This window comes from Canis lupus, chromosome 30 (genome assembly GCF_003254725.2).
Source record: "Canis lupus dingo isolate Sandy chromosome 30, ASM325472v2, whole genome shotgun sequence".
Lineage (NCBI taxonomy): Eukaryota > Metazoa > Chordata > Mammalia > Carnivora > Canidae > Canis > Canis lupus.
In genome coordinates this window covers 37,097,317-37,114,400 of record NC_064272.1, presented here as the reverse complement: position 1 = coordinate 37,114,400, position 17,084 = coordinate 37,097,317, and the positions used below count along the sequence as shown (strand labels likewise).

General features: G+C 42.8%; 1 protein-coding gene across 4 annotated transcripts in view; it reads left to right on the top strand.

Annotated features, from left to right (window-relative positions):
• NPTN (neuroplastin) overlaps nucleotides 1-17,084 on the top strand; it is a 70,109-nt gene that overhangs the window by 43,729 nt on the left and 9,296 nt on the right. For all 4 annotated transcript variants that reach the window (XR_003145958.3, XR_004810885.2, XM_025472227.3 and 1 more), the window contains exons 4-6: nucleotides 1,950-2,044; nucleotides 12,575-12,708; nucleotides 16,563-16,836. Coding sequence is in view for 2 of the 4 variants with exons in the window: in XM_025472227.3 (XP_025328012.1) it covers nucleotides 1,950-2,044; nucleotides 12,575-12,708; nucleotides 16,563-16,836 (503 nt within the window). In the remaining 2 variants the exon portion in view is untranslated. The remainder of the gene's footprint in view (nucleotides 1-1,949; nucleotides 2,045-12,574; nucleotides 12,709-16,562; nucleotides 16,837-17,084) is intronic.

Here is a 17,084-nt window from a genome sequence, read left to right as displayed (position 1 = left end):
TGCATTGTCAGAGTTTTTCAGGGAATCTGTGTTCTCCCACATTTTGTGAAGTAATGGCTGATGAGTCCCTTGGGCCACCTATTAAGTGATCTATGGACCAGTCTGAGAGACCCTGCACCTGCTTGGCTATTGGGCTTGTTTTCCATTTGCTTCAGTTGTTTCCCAGTAGCTAGTTGAAGGGAATGATGTAGGGGAGATTTTGAACCCACAGGCATGGGCTCAAGCTTGGGAGTCATCTTTCCAAGTCTTTTCAAGGATCTTAGAGTTAAGTTAGTCTGAGCTCTGAAGATACAGCTGCTGCTCTTCCTCCAAACTCTGGAACATTTGCTAAGAGCAGCTGACTTGTGTCTGTTTTCTCTATTGGGAGCATATTGATTTAAGAAGAGCCCCTTGTATCACATTTAGAAGACTCTTGGCTGTTCCTCTAAGAATGTTATGCTGCCGCGGGTATGCTGAGGTAGTCCTAGGGATATATTGTCTCTCCTCATCCATGATCTTTTGGGATGAACAGTAAGATGGATAAATATATTGAGCCAGTCAGTGGTTAAGGCTAGGGGTTTTTCTCAGACATTAGTACAATGTAGATTTGACCATCACAAGTACCACATTTTACCACTGAGCCAAAAGAGCAGGAGCTGTATGATGATCATCTTCTGATGTAGATTTTTCTTCAGTAATTAGACACCAGCCTTTCTATGTAAGTTTTGGGGTATGTGTATAAAGCCCTAGTGTACTGAGCTGGTGTGAAGCTCATTGTCAGGGGCAAGAAAGCTTGTTTAGGATCACCCTGTGGAATTCAGAGGAAGTGCTGTTCTAGCCGTGCACATGTCCTACAGTCCTTCTTGTCACTCTGCTTAACTTGATCAGGATCTCTGCACAGCTGTTCACTCTGAGTTTACATTCATTCAGTCAATTGCTCATTTATTTATTCATTCACCCTGCTATATTTCAGGCCAGGCCATGTGCACTGGGTATAGAATTATGCAGCAATTCTATACCCAGTGCCTGTCCACATAGAACTTGGTCTTTTGGGAAACTGGACATTCATCAACCAATCACATAAATATATAAATATATAATTATATGTTTTGATGCATGTGTGTGAAGAATTACACTGTAGTATGAGCAAGAATGTCAGGTAGAGGGATGTCACTTTGAGGGTAGGAAGAAATGATGTGAGCCAAGACCGATGCGGAAGGAGTTAGATTAGGCTAAGAGTGATGGGAAGAGCATTCTCTGTAAAGAAACATCTTGTGTCTAGGTTTTGAGGAAGGAACAAGCAGGGCACATTGAAAAAGTGAAAAGAGCCCAGCAGGATTAGGAAGTGGCTGAGATGAGCATAGGAAGGAGATCATGCAGGACCTTAGGGTTCTAGCTGTACCTAAGTATCTTAAAAGTTTAGCTGCATCTCTGTGGCTGGTGCTCTGATTACAGAGATTTGTTCCGCCCACTATCCCTTGGATCCTGTGAGTGAGATTAAAAGGCATGGTACCGAAATACTGTGTGGGAAGAACAAAACTACCAAAACAGGGTCTTTAAAAGGGGAGCACAGAAGAAGGTTTGTGGTTTGCCTTTTTTCCTGCTCTTACTTATTTGACTAGAAACATGAGGTAAGCAAGAAGGTTTTTTTAGTGATGGCTCCATCCTCTATATCTAAATATAATCTAGAGTATTTTGTACAGCCCTCTATTTTGATTACTTGTTTAAGGTTAGAGACCATGTATCATTCCATCTTTGTATTCCAGGCACCCAGTAAGGAGTGAAGCTCTAATGTTTTGTAATACGTGGAGGGAGGTTTTTGCTTTCAGTTAGGAGGAGGTGAGTTGCATTCAGGGACACGGTTTGGAGAGCAAGGTCCCTGGTTGCCCTTTTGATTCTTATTTTGTTGTATATTTTGTTGTGTATTTGTTCCCAGCTTCCTCACTTCATTTTTTTTCTCATCTCTGCAGGATCAATAAGCCGAGAGCTGAGGATTCAGGCGAATACCACTGTGTATATCACTTTGTCAGTGCTCCTAAAGCAAATGCCACCATTGAAGTGAAAGGTACAACCCAACAGAGGCTGCAGTGTGAGCCTCTCACTCTCCTTCTGAGACACTACTTTGGTCTGGACTCACATTCTTCAAGCTGTTCTTGTTCCCAGTACGGGAGGCAATAAAACATTATGGTAGGACCACAGGCTCAGGAGCTTAGCTGCCCAGGTTTAAATCCAAACCCTGTCATCTCTTAGCTCTGTGACTGTGGCAAGTTCTTAACTTCTTTGTGCTCCCATTTCCTCATTTGTAAAACCTACCTCATGGGGATTGTAAGGAGGAATAAGTAAGTTAATGTGGTAATTTGAATCATATGAAATTGCTGTTTCTGTATGGTAAAAATGTTTGAATGTTGGCAGCTTCATATCATTCAACCTATGTAAATCTCTTAGAACAAATAGTGCCTTACAAATATTATACATAGATCTCTCCAATGGGCCAGCAGAATCTGGAAAAATACAATGTGTAGGATGAACATAAACTATCTGTGGATGATTCATTGGAATTTTAATAGAAACTGGGTGCATGGCATCTTAAAGATGCAGCTGCATCTTAAACATGTAGCTGAAAGTTCCCAGAAAGGAAGGGAACTCTAGGAGAACTGTAAGAGAAGGGACAAGTGGACTTGGTAGAGTTGGAGCTACCTAACATCGTGAATCCAGCTTTCCTGTGTTACTTCAGAGAAGCAGCTGAGACCCAGAAAAGTGCAGCCATGAACTCTAGGTCACAGAGTGGTTTGAGACAGAACTAGCGTTAGAACTCATGTCTTGACTCTCAGGCCCATGTTTTTCCATTTTATAAAATGTCCAGAGGCAGGCAGGGCACTTGTTTGAGGACAGACTGAAGAGATGAGGGGTTTGGGGATTTTTTTTTTTTTTTTTAGTCTGAATTTTGCTTAGGAAGGATACAGACTTCTTCTTTAAATCTACAGGTGATCCTTAGCAGCTGGAAGGATAAATTTAGGAAATGGGAAGGTCCTATAATAGGTATTCAGATCTGTTTGAATTAGAAGACTTGGGCAGCCCAGGTGGCTTAGCGGTTTGGCGCCGCCTTCAGCCTAGGGCCTAGTCCTGGAGACCCAGGATCGTGTCCCACGTCGGGCTCCCTGCATGGAGCCTGCTTCTCCCTCTGCCTGTGTCTCTGCCCTGCTCTCTCTGTGTGTCTCTCATGGATAAATAAAATAAAATCTTAAAAAATAATAATAGTAATTAGAAGACTAGAAGTTTAAAGAAAGGCTTAGATTCTAAGTTTCAATTATATGTTGTTATTAAATGAAAGTAGTGTCTTGCTGACACAGCCCTGACTTGTAAGTCAATGTAAGGACAACCAGTATCTCTCCTCTAGCTGCCAGACTGAATTCTGAATGCCTGAAGGGGTTGAGTCACACTGGTATGGTTACAGTCCACGTAGGCCAGACAACCTGGGATTTGATTAATTCAGGGCTTTTCTTGGAGAGGTCTGAGTTTATCTCTGTTTTTGACGGATGACAGATTTGTTCAACACGATGATGGAGGTATGAGAAGGCCTTTTCTCTAAGCCAGTCAAGTGCCTGTTCTTGCCTGGGTGAGCCGGGCTATGTGGGGAGTTGTTTCCCTCCTCCATGAGGTACTGGTGGCTGTGCAGCATTCCAGGCTGAGCCTTTGGCACAAAGTCCCAAGCGTGGAGGTAACAGGATGGGTGAGGGAGGGGAAAAGGTGTGTGTAGTTAACTGTCCTCCCCAAGCCTAAGGGTGTTTACATGCAGTTGCAAGTCCTGGCTTCACTGTGATCATGCTGATTTGGCTCTAATAATTTCTAGCAGCACTTTCAGGAGCGGAGACAGAAGTGGTTTCTCATCGGGTTGGCTACTAAAGTGGCCTCCAAGGCATCTTTCCTCACTTTCCCTTCAGCAGATAGAAGGTCGTAGTCTGGAGCAGGAGAGAATAGGAAGCTGCAGGCAGAGTTTTCAAAGGAAGTTAAAACTTCCATGCTTCTGATTTATCGGCATGACTGTGTGCTGCGCTATTGGATTTTACTGCCCAGCAGCTCTGTGAGGAAGATTGGGGTGGGAGGTGATATCCTGATTTTAAAGGAGTAGATCCTAAGAGAATTCTCTTTTGTAGAATTCCTAAAGCGTATTCTGTGATTAGCTTGGACAGATACATTAGTCTCTCAAAATTCACAAGGAATAACAGCTGAACTTTTAATATCTTTTAGGTGATTATTAGTTTAGGCTGTAAAGACTGAACATTTGACTTTTTCTGTTTAACTTTAAAAAGATTTGCCATAGTCCCAGGATCATATTCTAAGCTAGGTGGTTGGGGTTGCAAACTGCCCTGCATTGAGAGAGAAGGGGATAAGAGGCGTAGGGGAGGCATTGCTTCCCAAAGCATTTTCATATAAACTCTGGTTTTATTTCTTCAGTTGCCCCTATGGTGGGGTAAAAGATAGTTATCTTTTTATAGCTATAATGATTTTAAAAATCTGCTGATTAATACAGGTAAAGAGATCGTTGTACTTGAGAGAGATTCAAGAAACTTAAGTGACCTCTGCTGAAAGGAGTCTCTCAGATTCTTCCTTTGTGGCTTAACTAAATTGGCATTTCAGGGCAGTATAATTTACACCATACAGATAGATTTCTTTAGCACCTGTTCTGCAGTCCTCAGTTCTTCCCCCACCCCCCGCCCCCGTTCGGCTTTTATTGCAGTTCAGCACCTCGTCCTGGGGTGTTGTTTGAACTTAGCACTGTGAGGAGTGAAGGGCTTAGACGAGACCAGAACTGGGCACTGTATAGCAGCAGATCACCACGCCCTGAGTTACTTATGGTGAAGAGAAAAGAAGGCTGAAGGAGTGATAGGGAGGGCACCTGTTCAGGAACAGACCTGAAGTGGCAGTGTTTTTCTATCCTAGCCTGTAGATCCCTGTCAAGAAAGGGGTTTTGAAAATGGTAATGTCTGCAGGTAGTAGGGACGGCCTTGCATATGAAGTAGGGTTTGTTTTTTTTTCTTTTACTTTTTTTTAAAGGCCAAGAATGCGGCACAGTGTAAACAGGAAGATACTATTACTGTTTAGGATTACATTTCTTAGGTATCTGGCAGGTGACCTGAGCAGATGCTGGGGATGAAAGAGCAGGGCTGGCCAGGGGAGAGGAAACCGCAATGACTAGACCTTAGTGGGACCTCTGCCCCGTAGCCCAGCCTGTCTGGGGATCCTCTTAGATAACTTGGGGGAGTCATCGTTTCCTCAGCTTTTTGACTCTTCAGGAGTTGTGTCTTCTAGAGACTGCACAGCTTGTTATAGAGTATTCGTGAATGAATAAGTGTTGAATTTTCTATTCCTATGATTATTTAACCTTTCTAACTCTTACTCCCTCTCTCTTCCCCTTTCTTTTTCTAAAATTTTAAAAAGAAAAATGTGCTTGTAACAAAGCACATTAAAAATGTCCATGTAATTTACAAAAAAAGGAGAAAATCCCCTTCATGACTCTCACCCTGTCCTCATCACTCAATTATTTTGATTAATCCAAGAAACAAGAATTTGAATTTTATTTTGTTTTTAGAAAAGGATTTTGGTGGCCACAAAATCCTTTGCAACAGATACGCCACTGCCTCTTGTTAAAGGTACATCCCTGCCCTAGGAAGGTCTGGGTTGAGAGCCTTACTTGTTTTATTAGGCTCAACATTATGTCTCCCTGCTCACTATTCATTTCAAGTGAGTTTCAGTCTTTGGGGGACTCTGGTAAGAGCTAAGGCTTATCATGGTTTTATCATCTATCTATCTATCTATCTATCTATCTATCTATCTATCTATGTTTTTCCCTCCATACTCTCAGCTTTCTTTGTATTTTAACGTTATGACTAAATGTTAGGATTTCTGTAAGTCACCTTGTTCTGCATCCCTGTTTACTACTTTCTTGTATGGCCTTACAAGTGATATATTAAAGTTCAAACTAGCTGACATGGACTGTATGGTGATGACAATATCATGAAGGGTAATAATACACATCTCTCATTTGTACAGCATTTTCAGCAGAGCATTTTCATGGTTATTTATTTGATAGGTAGCTAGTTTGATAGGCAAGGATGCTTAGAGGTACTGACAGCCTTGAGGTCAGAGCTTATGTCAAGCTGGTTCTGACTCAGAATTGCCCGTACTTGAGAAGTCTTTGAAATCAAAATAATAATACTTTGAAGCTGCTAGAACATTTTGAGCATCAACCTCAGCCCAAATAACCATACGTATTCTTTCTTTTCCTCTCTTCAGAGTGCCACCCTGACCTTTGTTGAGAAGAATGACTAACATTGAATATTAACTGTATGCCAGGCACTGTGCTAGATGCATTACTATTCTTGTCCTCCCCTATAGTCTTCACAACTTGGATGAAGATACCATTATTATTTCCACTTTCCGGGGGAGAACATGGAGGCTCAAGGGAATAAGATGAGTGGCCCAGTGTGACAGATAACCAGTAGAACAGGGGTTCTCACCCAGGCACTCTCGTGCCAGAGCCTGTGCTGCTAAGCATTAAGCCATGTTGCTGTGTTCAGCATATAACAGCAGGAAGGCCTTGGACTGAGAGAAGAAATGGGTTCTAATCCTGCCCTGCCATGAAATTTACTATGGCTCTAGCTATTCTCTGTCTTTCCTCAGGCCTCAGCTTCCACAAGTGTGATGAAGCAATATAAGATAGATGGCCTTAAAAAAAAAAAAAAAAAAAAGATAGATGGCCTTAGAGTTTCTGTAAGGCTCCAGTAGTCTGTGGTTCCCTTATATGGACACAAAGGAGAGGTTGGGTTATTGAAGGAAATGATCTCTAAGCTTCTTTTCCTTGTGGTAGTGGCTCTGTCAACTTCTCAACTTTGGGAATGTCACATCAGTTCCCTAATACCTCCACTCACTCCTCTCCCTATCTTAAGGGATAGTTCCTCCTTATTGCTCCCCTAATCTCAAATCTCATGCCAGGAAAGGTATGAGAGCAGTGGTTCTCAAACTGGATTTAATGTGTAGGCAATGTGGCCTGGACTTCAGGCTTATGAAGAGCACCCGGGGGGATTATAGTGTACAGCCAAGGTTAGAATCACTGTCTTAGAGGAGACTTTACTTGCCATCCACTCAATGCTCTCACCTGCTGGAAAGGGAAGAGCCTCAGTTACAGAAGGCAGCACAAGTCCCAGACTGCTCTAGTCTTCACAACCGATGATGAAACTTCTCTTTGTGGAGAAGGCTTATTGAGTCACAAGTCAGCATCCTTCTTGCTTCCATTTTGACCAGTCTCATATTGCTTCTTGGGCTTAGCCCTTGGCTTAATAGTAAATCTTAACACTCTCTGCCTTCAGCCAAGCCTCTAAGTTTGCCTACAGCAAAGATGATGTGTCTCTGGGATTTGATAGGTTGCATAAAAGAAGCAATGAGACCATGATATGGAATCAGTATGCTTACTTAGAAAGAGCCTGCTCGTTGCCATCTTTAAGGATGGAGTTTCTTTGGAAAATGAGTTTTGCGGTTATGAATGTGCTTTGACAAGTGAGCTCCAAATAAGCTGTCCAAGTAAGAAACCCCATACCATGACCCCATTCTTAGCTCTGTTGTGTTTAACTTTGTTTAATGTCAGCTTCAGCTGAACATGTCTCCATTGCCTAATGGAGTAATGGACACTTTCTACAGCCACCAGTGTGACAGAGAAGCTGGGTGCTTTGCTCTAAGTGTAGGCTTGGCAGGCAACAGAGGGTACTGAGGAACACGTGTTAGTCCTCAGCCATGGGCCCAGAGAATGAAATTGGGTCAGATGTTGTTGGGTGATAACTAAGACTCTCTGGGAACCCCTGTGCTGCCATTCATCGGGATATTGGAAGGCTATCCATTAGCTTATGTCTAATATTAGAGCATGTGGCTAACAAGGCCAGAGAGCAAGTTAATTTCCCAAGTGGATCTGTGATCTCTTTTAAAGGTCTCTGTTATCCTCTGTGCCTCCCTGAATGGGTAAGGGGAAGTGAGGAGTATTTGTCAGATGCCTCAGACCTATCTTCAGACCAGCTGACCCTGGTCAAGCAGTTTCTTGTTAAATGGCAAACCCATAGAAGGTGAGGCATTTAATCAACATAAATAGGCCATTAATCAAAATTTGTCAGTATCTGACCTGATTAAACGTTTAATCAGAGTTACAGAAGTCCTGTTTATATCAGCAAACATAGAACACGTTAATCAGTATCTCTTTGATTTCTGAGAACTCATAATGCCAGAGTCTAAGCCTTGCCTTGCCTTTCCTTGAGACTAATAGCTCAATTTAAATATTTGTTTTTAACCTTGAGTTCCAGTTATGTGCAAGACTGGTACAGAACTTGAGTTTTTAATTCTATGTAAATAGAGTTATATCTTCCTCATTGGGTGGTTAAATTACTCCCAGACTTAGTGGTTTAAAACAAGAAACACTACCTCGTTGGTTCTGTGGGTCAGGAATAGGGAGCCAATTTTTGTGGGGTGGCTCAGGATCTTCTGAAAGCTCGATGGGATCTGGAGGATCTGTTTCCTCGATGGCTGCCTCACATGACTGCTGTGGGCGGAAGGCCTCACTTCCTTACTGCGTGGGCCTTTTCCATAGGCTGTTGGAATGTGCTCCTAGTATGATAACTAACCTTCTCCAGAACGTGTGATCAGAGAGAGAGCAAGGAAAAAGCCACACCATCTTTTGTCAACAATCCAAAGCCACATACCTACTTCTGCTTTATTTCATTTATTAGAATCCCATCACTAGGCCACACTCAAGGGGAAGGAACAATTATGTTTCACTTCATGAAGGGAAGAGTATCACCGGATTTGGAGACTGTTTAAAAACCACCACGAGTGGACTCTGAGCCCTAAGGGTCCCCACTTGCTTCCCTACCAGTACTAACATGTGCTCTGAGAGCCTGGTGACCTTTCTTGCTGTGGGTTCACTGTCCTACCCAGCTGGTGGAACAGGAACAGGCTTGCTTTTTTTTTTTTTTTTTTTTTTTATCCTTCACTATTTGAGCATAGTTGACACACAGTATTACATTAGTTTCAGGTATACAGTTTTGTCATTTGACAAGTTTATGTATCATGTGATGTTTACCACAAGTGTGGCTACCATCCGAGGAATAGTCTTTCTGATTGAGCAGCTACCATCAATGATAGAAGTGGAAAATATTTTCATTGACTCAGAGGCTAAAGTAATAGTTGTAATAATCTCTCTCTAGGGATAGAGTGATGTGACTGGGGGTGAATTTTCTCTCTGCCCACAAAGCTGGTGATGCTTCTACCATCCCAAGGGTGAATAATCAGGACTTCACTCAGTATTCTTCACTAAGTAAGAAGAAAGCAGCAATAGATCTAACCATTGAAGACCCTTTCCCATAGGTTACACTGTAAATATGGCCGACAAAGTGTGACGAGGGTAGCTAAGTTCCTTGTCTCTGTGTGTAGTAGCCTATAAGGCCATGTTCACATCTGAAAATAGAAGCCTCTGGAGAACACCAAAGTAGGTGAATGAAAAAGTCTTCACTCCTAAACACCAGGGTAGGAGTGAAACCATTCCCATCCCTCTCCTCAGTCTTGGCCTTCTCGTCTGCATCCTTTCAGAATAGCGACTTCTTAGAGGCCGTGGCACCATAAGCCAAGCCAACCCAACTTTTAGCCTTCTAGGTCATTCTAACGTGCAATCTTGGGATGAGTCCCCAAGGTAAAAGCTGATGATACTAAATTCACAGTATTATTGGAATTAGTTAGGTAACTGGGCCAGAGTGGGTATTCTCTATGGGGCAAAGTAGAATGAAAATGGAAAAATATGTCACACATACGCTGATTCCTAAAATTTATGTCTCTACCTTAGACGACTCCCCTCAGCTCCAGTCTGGATATTCAGCTGTCTACTTGAATGTTAAGTATCTTAAGCTTAACATGTCCTAAACTTTGAACTCCTGGTTTTTACTACCACCATTGTTCCATCCCTAAACAAAACAAAATAAAAACAGGGCAACAAAAAAAACCCACCCTGATTCTCCTGTAATTCTTTTTTTTTTTTTTTTAATTTAATTTATTTATGATAGGCACACAGTGAGAGAGAGAGAGAAGCAGAGACATAGGCAGAGGGAGAAGCAGGCTCCATGCACTGGGAGCCCGACGTGGGATTCGATCCCGGGTCTCCAGGATCGCGCCCTGGGCCAAAGGCAGGCGCTAAACCGCTGCGCCACCCAGGGATCCCTCTCCTGTAATTCTTATCTTAGTAACTGGCAACTCCATTCTTAGAATTATTCAAGCCAGAAACCTTGGAGTCATCCCTGACTCTTTTTCTCTTGCATCCCACATCCAGTCCATTAACAGATACATTAACTCAGCCTATAAAATATATCAGAATCTCCTCACTTTACTGCCGCTGCCCTCATCCAAACCACCTTCTCCCTTGCCTATATGAACAGCTTCCTAAATGGTCTTTCTTCCACTGTTGTCTCTCTACACAACTGTCTACATAGTAGCCAGAGGGAGGCTGTTAAACAAGTAGATCATTTCATACCTTTTCTTGGCACTTATCAGTGGCTTCCTAGCTGACTCAAGAGTAAATGGCAAAGTCACTGCAGTGGCCTACAGAGTCCTCTTCAATCTGGGCTCCTCCGTTCACTCTAATCTCCTCTCCTACCATCTTTGCCTTGCTTACTGAGTTTCAGCCAAACTCCTCCATGCTGTTCCTTGTCCATAATAAGCACAGCTCTGCCTCACGGCTTTTTTGTCTTTTATTTGGAGTATTCTTCCCACAGATATAGGAGTGTGCTACTCCCTTATTTTCTTCATGACTGTGCTAAAATCCACCTCAACAGAAAGACCTTCCCCCCACCACTCTATGATGTATCTGGCATGTGGTAGGTGCTCAACAAATGTTTGTCAGATGCATGAAACACAACTTGAAGCAAAATGTGGTAACTCCTCTGCTTGTTATGTCTTCCCGTGATGGTGTTTTAGTTAGTGTACTGCCATGGAGCTTGCTCCTTGGAATACTTAAGATGGTCTTTACTATTTATTGCATGAAGAAAGCTCTGAGGAGGGGGGAGCAGGTGGTGGAACAGTAGGTCTGAGCAGTGACCAAGTGGCTTTGGGAGAAATCGGGTGTGGTAGGAATAATATTGAGCCAGCTGGCCTACTCCCTTCTGCAGTGAGGAAGTTTGCCTGGAAAAAAAAAAAAAAAAGACATTTCCTGTATAACATCCTCTTTTGAAAACCCCTCACACTGAGTAGTACTGAGCAGGCGTCAGTTGGGTAGGCAGTGGTTATAAAGACAGCTCGGGACCTCCATTTCTGTCCGGGTGCCTCTGGAGGTGGGCAGGGAGGCACAGTCTGAAAGCGGCAGAACTTTGGATCATTTTTTAAGCCAAGAAAAACCAGGCTTTTAGAGGGGGAACATGGGGTAAGCCCATGATACAATACTCTATTGTACAGGCTTCTGTGATCTCAAGATGAAATGTTTTAAAACTTCCCTATCCAAGGGCACTGGATGTAGACAGGGGCCAGAATTACCTTCATTTGGTAATGGCTGTAGAACCGAAGCATGGAACGATTAAAGAACAAGCAAAACTAGAATCTGGACCAGGCTTCTTGATTCTCTTTCCTGTCTTGGCCAAGAAAGTGACATCTGGCCTACTCTGCGTTGTACTGCTTTCACATTACTATAACCAGTGAGGAGTATGGTGGAAAGTATCGTTAGGATCAAAGGAGACTAAATTCAAAGCATTATCTCCATCTCTGATTTCTTAGATCCTTGAAACTTACCTGATTTTTACACCACAGGTGCTATTTCTTTGTAAGTGATCCTGTAACGCAGAGAAGACCAGCAACGTCTAGCATATCTAGAAATTCCCCCAAGATTGGGTTTATTGAGATTACTGCAAATCAGGTGTACAGGTCAGATTCTTAAACTGTTAAATCTCTTAGGACACTGGTTGAATTTCCTATTTATTCCTTTCTTACCCCTTCTGAAGGCCAGTTTGCTGGATTACCTCTTTCCCAGAAGAACCTTGCTCATTGATGCGCATCAGATAGCTTCTCCATGCATTGATTGTTTTTACATACCTTGCAATGGGACTTGATTCTAGGTGTTTGATTTCAGGGCTCTCCCATTTCCTTAAAGGAATATAGGACATTTGATAGAATCCATAATTGCTATTACTGCAGTTTGAAAAAAACCAAAAACCTATGACTGGAAAAGGAGATGATAATAGCTTCTGTGTGCATTTTTTTTTTTTTTAAGAATGTTTTAATTTAGGGCAGTTGAGCCTGTGTCCCCTCTTCCAAGAGGTTAGAGAACCCACCTACATTGTTAGTACAATTTCACATAATGGTAATCCTGGTATCTGCTTGGGCTGCTTTGTTGGGTGGGAGGTAGAGAATAGATTGGTTCCGTTGCTCAGTTCTGACCTGAAGTGCATGTTGTCAAAGATTTTTTGAGGATAGGCCTAGAGACTGGCTGTATTAGAAGCAGAGCTCTGAGTCAGTAGGTGGGACCTTTGTATCCTATTCAGAGTCCGCTCTTGTGGTAACTGTTCAACACTCTTTCTTACAGCTGCTCCTGACATTACTGGCCACAAACGGAGCGAGAACAAAAATGAAGGGCAAGATGCCATGATGTATTGCAAGTCAGTTGGCTACCCACACCCAGAGTGGATATGGCGCAAGAAGGAGAATGGTATGCCCGTGGTGAGTAGGAGGCAGCCCTGATTCTCTCCCTGGGTCTCTGGTTGCTGGAGTTTCTCCTGGGAGGTCCAGACATCTGGACCTGCCAGTTGCTGCATCCTGCCATACTGGCATGGCTTAGGGTCACCCGTTCTAGTCATAAATGGTTACATGATAAATCTGGAAGTCACTGACAGTCTCCGTCCAGCATGGAATCCCTACATGATTTGTTAAAAGCTGGCTGTTTGCTAAGGGATTAGACTGATTTGCCTTCAAGGAGACTGAAGGAGTTTAACCCCAATCTTAAACATTTTTTTTTTATTTTAGTCCATTTGTCCTAAAGAAAATATTTTCTTGAAGTAGTTTTAATACACCTTTCTTGTTTTGGAGAAAGACAAGGCAATGAGAACAATTTAGTACATCCCTGGAACACAGGGAGTACTGATTGGGAATTGAGGCAACATGGTAAAGCGCAAGGGCAGTCTTGAACATTGGAAATCCGATAGTATCTGCTCCCGAAGATGTTTAAAAAAAAAAAAAAAAAACTTTTCTAATTGGCCGGGTGATTTTTTTTTTTTTTAAGATTTTATTTATTCAAAAGAGAAAGCCAAAGAGAGAGAGTGTACAAGTAGGTGAGGGGCAGAGGGAGAAGCAGACTCCCTGCTGAGCAGGGAGCCCCACTCAGAGCTCGATCCCAGGACCAGGATCATGACCTGAGCCAAGTGTAGACACTTAATGGACTGAGCCACCCAGGTGCCCCAAGGGATCTACTTTTACTGAACCTCTCTGTTTTCCCGCTTAGCTCCAGCCACAGATTATTTTCACTGCTGGGGTCTGCTCACTCAGAAGGCAGCCCTGTTAGGTAGAGGAAACCAAACTTGAACATTATGGCTCTTCAAATAGTGGGAATATAGTCTCTGCGTTCTCACCTCCAAACAGCCCTTTTCCAAGATTGAGAGGCATATGGCACATCATTTGGTTTCCTGCCTATCCACTGGAAAAAGATGGTTTGTTCTTGGCACCCCCAGTCTTTGAGTGATTCTCTTTTGGTGCCTGTTTCACTTGGCTGCAGGGTGAAAGGCTGCATGCAATGCCAAGTGCTTTTTTTTTTTTTTTAAGAATGTTTTAATTTAGGGCAGTTGAGCCTTTAATAAAAATAACTCTTTTCCAATCACCTATCAGCCTGTCTTCTCTTTTATAGACGGGCAAGGGGGGTAATGTGATGACTTGGGGATAAGATAGCTTGATGGCGCTCCCTTTTAATAAGCCCTGGAAGGGCTATCTACTCCCAGTTTTGTTTGAACTTTTTATTTTTTTATTTTTTAAAGATTTTATTTATTTATTCATGAGAGGCACAGAGACACAGGCAGAGGGAGAAGCAGACTCCATGCAGGGAGCCCAATGTGGGACTTGATCCCGGGTCTCCAGGATCACGCCCTTGGCCAAAGGCGGCGCTAAACGGCTGAGCCACCGAGGCTAGCCTATTTGAACTTTTTAAAAAGAATAATGGGGTACTTTTTTTTTAAGTAAACCATAATTTATGACAATAAATGTAAAAATTACAGTGGTACTAAATACAAAGTTTTCAGCATCCTCATTAAAAAGCAGAGAAATAAAATAACAAAATGTTGCTTAAAGATAATCTGCATATAACAATAGTACAGAAATATTAAAACATGATGGACAAAGATGTATATGGTGAAAGTATATAACGTAGAACAAATGAAATATTAACATTACAGAAAGTGAAATTCAAATAAACATGAAACCAGAAGAGTTCCTTTTTATCACAGGAGGTGTAATCCAGGGGCAGCCCCGCTGGCCCAGGACGTGATCTGGGAGACTGGGGATCGAGCCCCACATCGGGCTCCCTGCATGGAGCCTGCTTCTCCCTCTGCCTCTGCCTGTGTCTGTGCCTTTCTCTCTGTGTCTCTCATGAATAAATAAATAAAATCTTAAAAAAAAAAAAAAACAGGTGTAATCCACAATAAAGACAAAGCTGTCATGATCTTTTTATGCTACATAATACAGTTTCAAAATGAATGAAACAAAAACTGGAAAAATACGGAAATATAGCAAAAAAGCAGTTAAATGGTGGCAGACTGACAGATGAGATGGAGGGAAAATGAACAGCACTGTGGAAGACTTGATCATGTAATGAATAAGATAACACAGTCTTTCATACTGAAACCTAAATATCAGTCACTGTTAGTTATAAATATATGTGAAAACGTCCTAAGTACAAATTAATTTAATGGTATTTGAAAAGATACCCTTTAAAAATATTTATATATATTTAAAAGTTTTTACTACTGTATAGCTGACATATGATGTTACAGGAGTTTCAGGTGTATAACGTAGCGATGGACGATTCTGCACATAATGCAGTAGCCACCACCATTAAGCGCAGTCACCGTCTGTTACCATACATTGTTATTACAGTATTACGGACTCTCTTCCCTGTGCTGTACTTTCATCCAAGACTATGGGGTACTTTTGATGCTTCTCCTTAGTCATCAACTCTGTAGCAATAGGACAGGTCCCACTCACTATCTTATTATGCATTGATTAAAAAGGTTAAGGTTTCTTGCATATGATGGTGTTCAAAAACTACAGGTTAAAGGCTTGTGGAACAAAAAAAACTAATCCCTTCTGATCATAAGTGAAAAACATGGGCTTAGTGAACCAGTAGAGCAGGGGTTAGAGAAGCTGGCAGCTTTCTAAGTCCTCGAGTTGAAGCTTCAGGGAATAATTTATTTTGAAGGCTTGATTTGCCATTTCAGCCATACCCACACTCAGTTGCAGGCACCACTGTTTGCTATAGTTAAACGTCATTATCTTCCCCTTTCTTCCCTATTTCTGATTATGCTTTAGCTGTTGCCTAACAACTGACACATGATTCCATTTTTGCCTGCCACTACCCCAGTGCTGTACGCTTGTCCCAGCTCCACCTCAACCCCTGCTTGTGTACTCTCCCCTCTGTCTTCCCACAAGAGCCTGGAGCACTCCTGTCCTGCTTGATCACCTCTCTTCCCCACCACCCAGGGCAAAAGCTGGCTTTTCTGTGAAGCTTTCCCTGAGTCTTTCTGGCACTGGCCACTCCCTCTGTGCCGCACAGTACTCAGTACGTGCCGTCTCTTGGGGCTTCTTGCCGTGTTCCTGTAACCATCCCTTTGGAGGTCTGGTTCCCTCTTAAGGCCAACCTCCTTGTTCACTTTTGTGTCATACTTTTCCCTTTCTGTCTCCCCTTCCCCTTAGTGGGATGTGAGACACGTAGCATACGTTAGTAAATAGCTATTGATTGACTGAATAAACTTTATCCTTCTGATTCTTAAAGGAAAGAGAAGTTAGGAATTTGTCTACTCTGACTAGGAGCAAGTTCTTAGCATTCTTTCTGGAGGAGGTTTAAGACGACTTGTCAGGACTCACCAAGTGTGAAATAGATGTGCTAATTCTGAAGTCCTCAGATAGGCCTGAGATTAGCATATATGTCTGACTGCGGAGGTCACACCCCTCCTTCTCCATCTTCTTCCTGTGATGGTTTCTTCCCTTGTATTTGAAGTAGCATTTTCTAGATTGAGTTGGTCTTTTCTGAGGCTACAGGGTAGGACTTCCATTCACTTCATAGAAGTTGGAGAGGTCTAGAGGACACGGCAGGGGAGGCTTTAACCTGGCTCTGCCAGAAGCTTGCTGATGTGTTGTTGTTGTTATTGAAAGGAAGCCGGTAATGAAGTGCTCACAAGTTCCCTGGACAAAGATGGTCCTAGACACTGCTCCCTCATCCCAGCCAGTGGTCCTGCTAGGACCTTACCTTGTCTTGCACACGGATTCACCTACTCTGACCTTTGTATGTTCTTACTTTTTCTGCCCCCGAGCAGGACATTGTCAATACCTCCGGCCGTTTCTTCATCATCAACAAGGAAAATTATACTGAGCTGAGCATCGTGAATCTCCAGATCACAGAAGACCCTGGCGAGTATGAATGTAATGCTACCAACTCTATTGGCTCTGCCTCCGTTGTCACCATCCTCAGGGTACGGAGCCACCTGGCCCCACTCTGGCCTTTTTTGGGAATTCTGGCTGAAATCATTATCCTTGTGGTGATCATTGTTGTGTATGAGAAGAGGAAGAGGCCGGATGAAGTTCCTGACGGTAAGAGCATCCCTACAAAATAGCTGTAATGTGGGGGTTGGTTCCTAGGGATGGTCTCCAAGCGCCCAAAAAGGACTCTGAGAGTGTTGGGGTTTGATCCCAAAAGGAGAAGAGAATTCTCATACTGGTTTCTCATTTCCTACTGCTAAGATCAGCCATCTAGAGCTATCCTCAGCTCGGTCCCTCCGTTTGGGTGTTTTCCAAGCCCCGGTCCCTTCTGCCCTTCAGGCCCCACATGGGGAATAGGC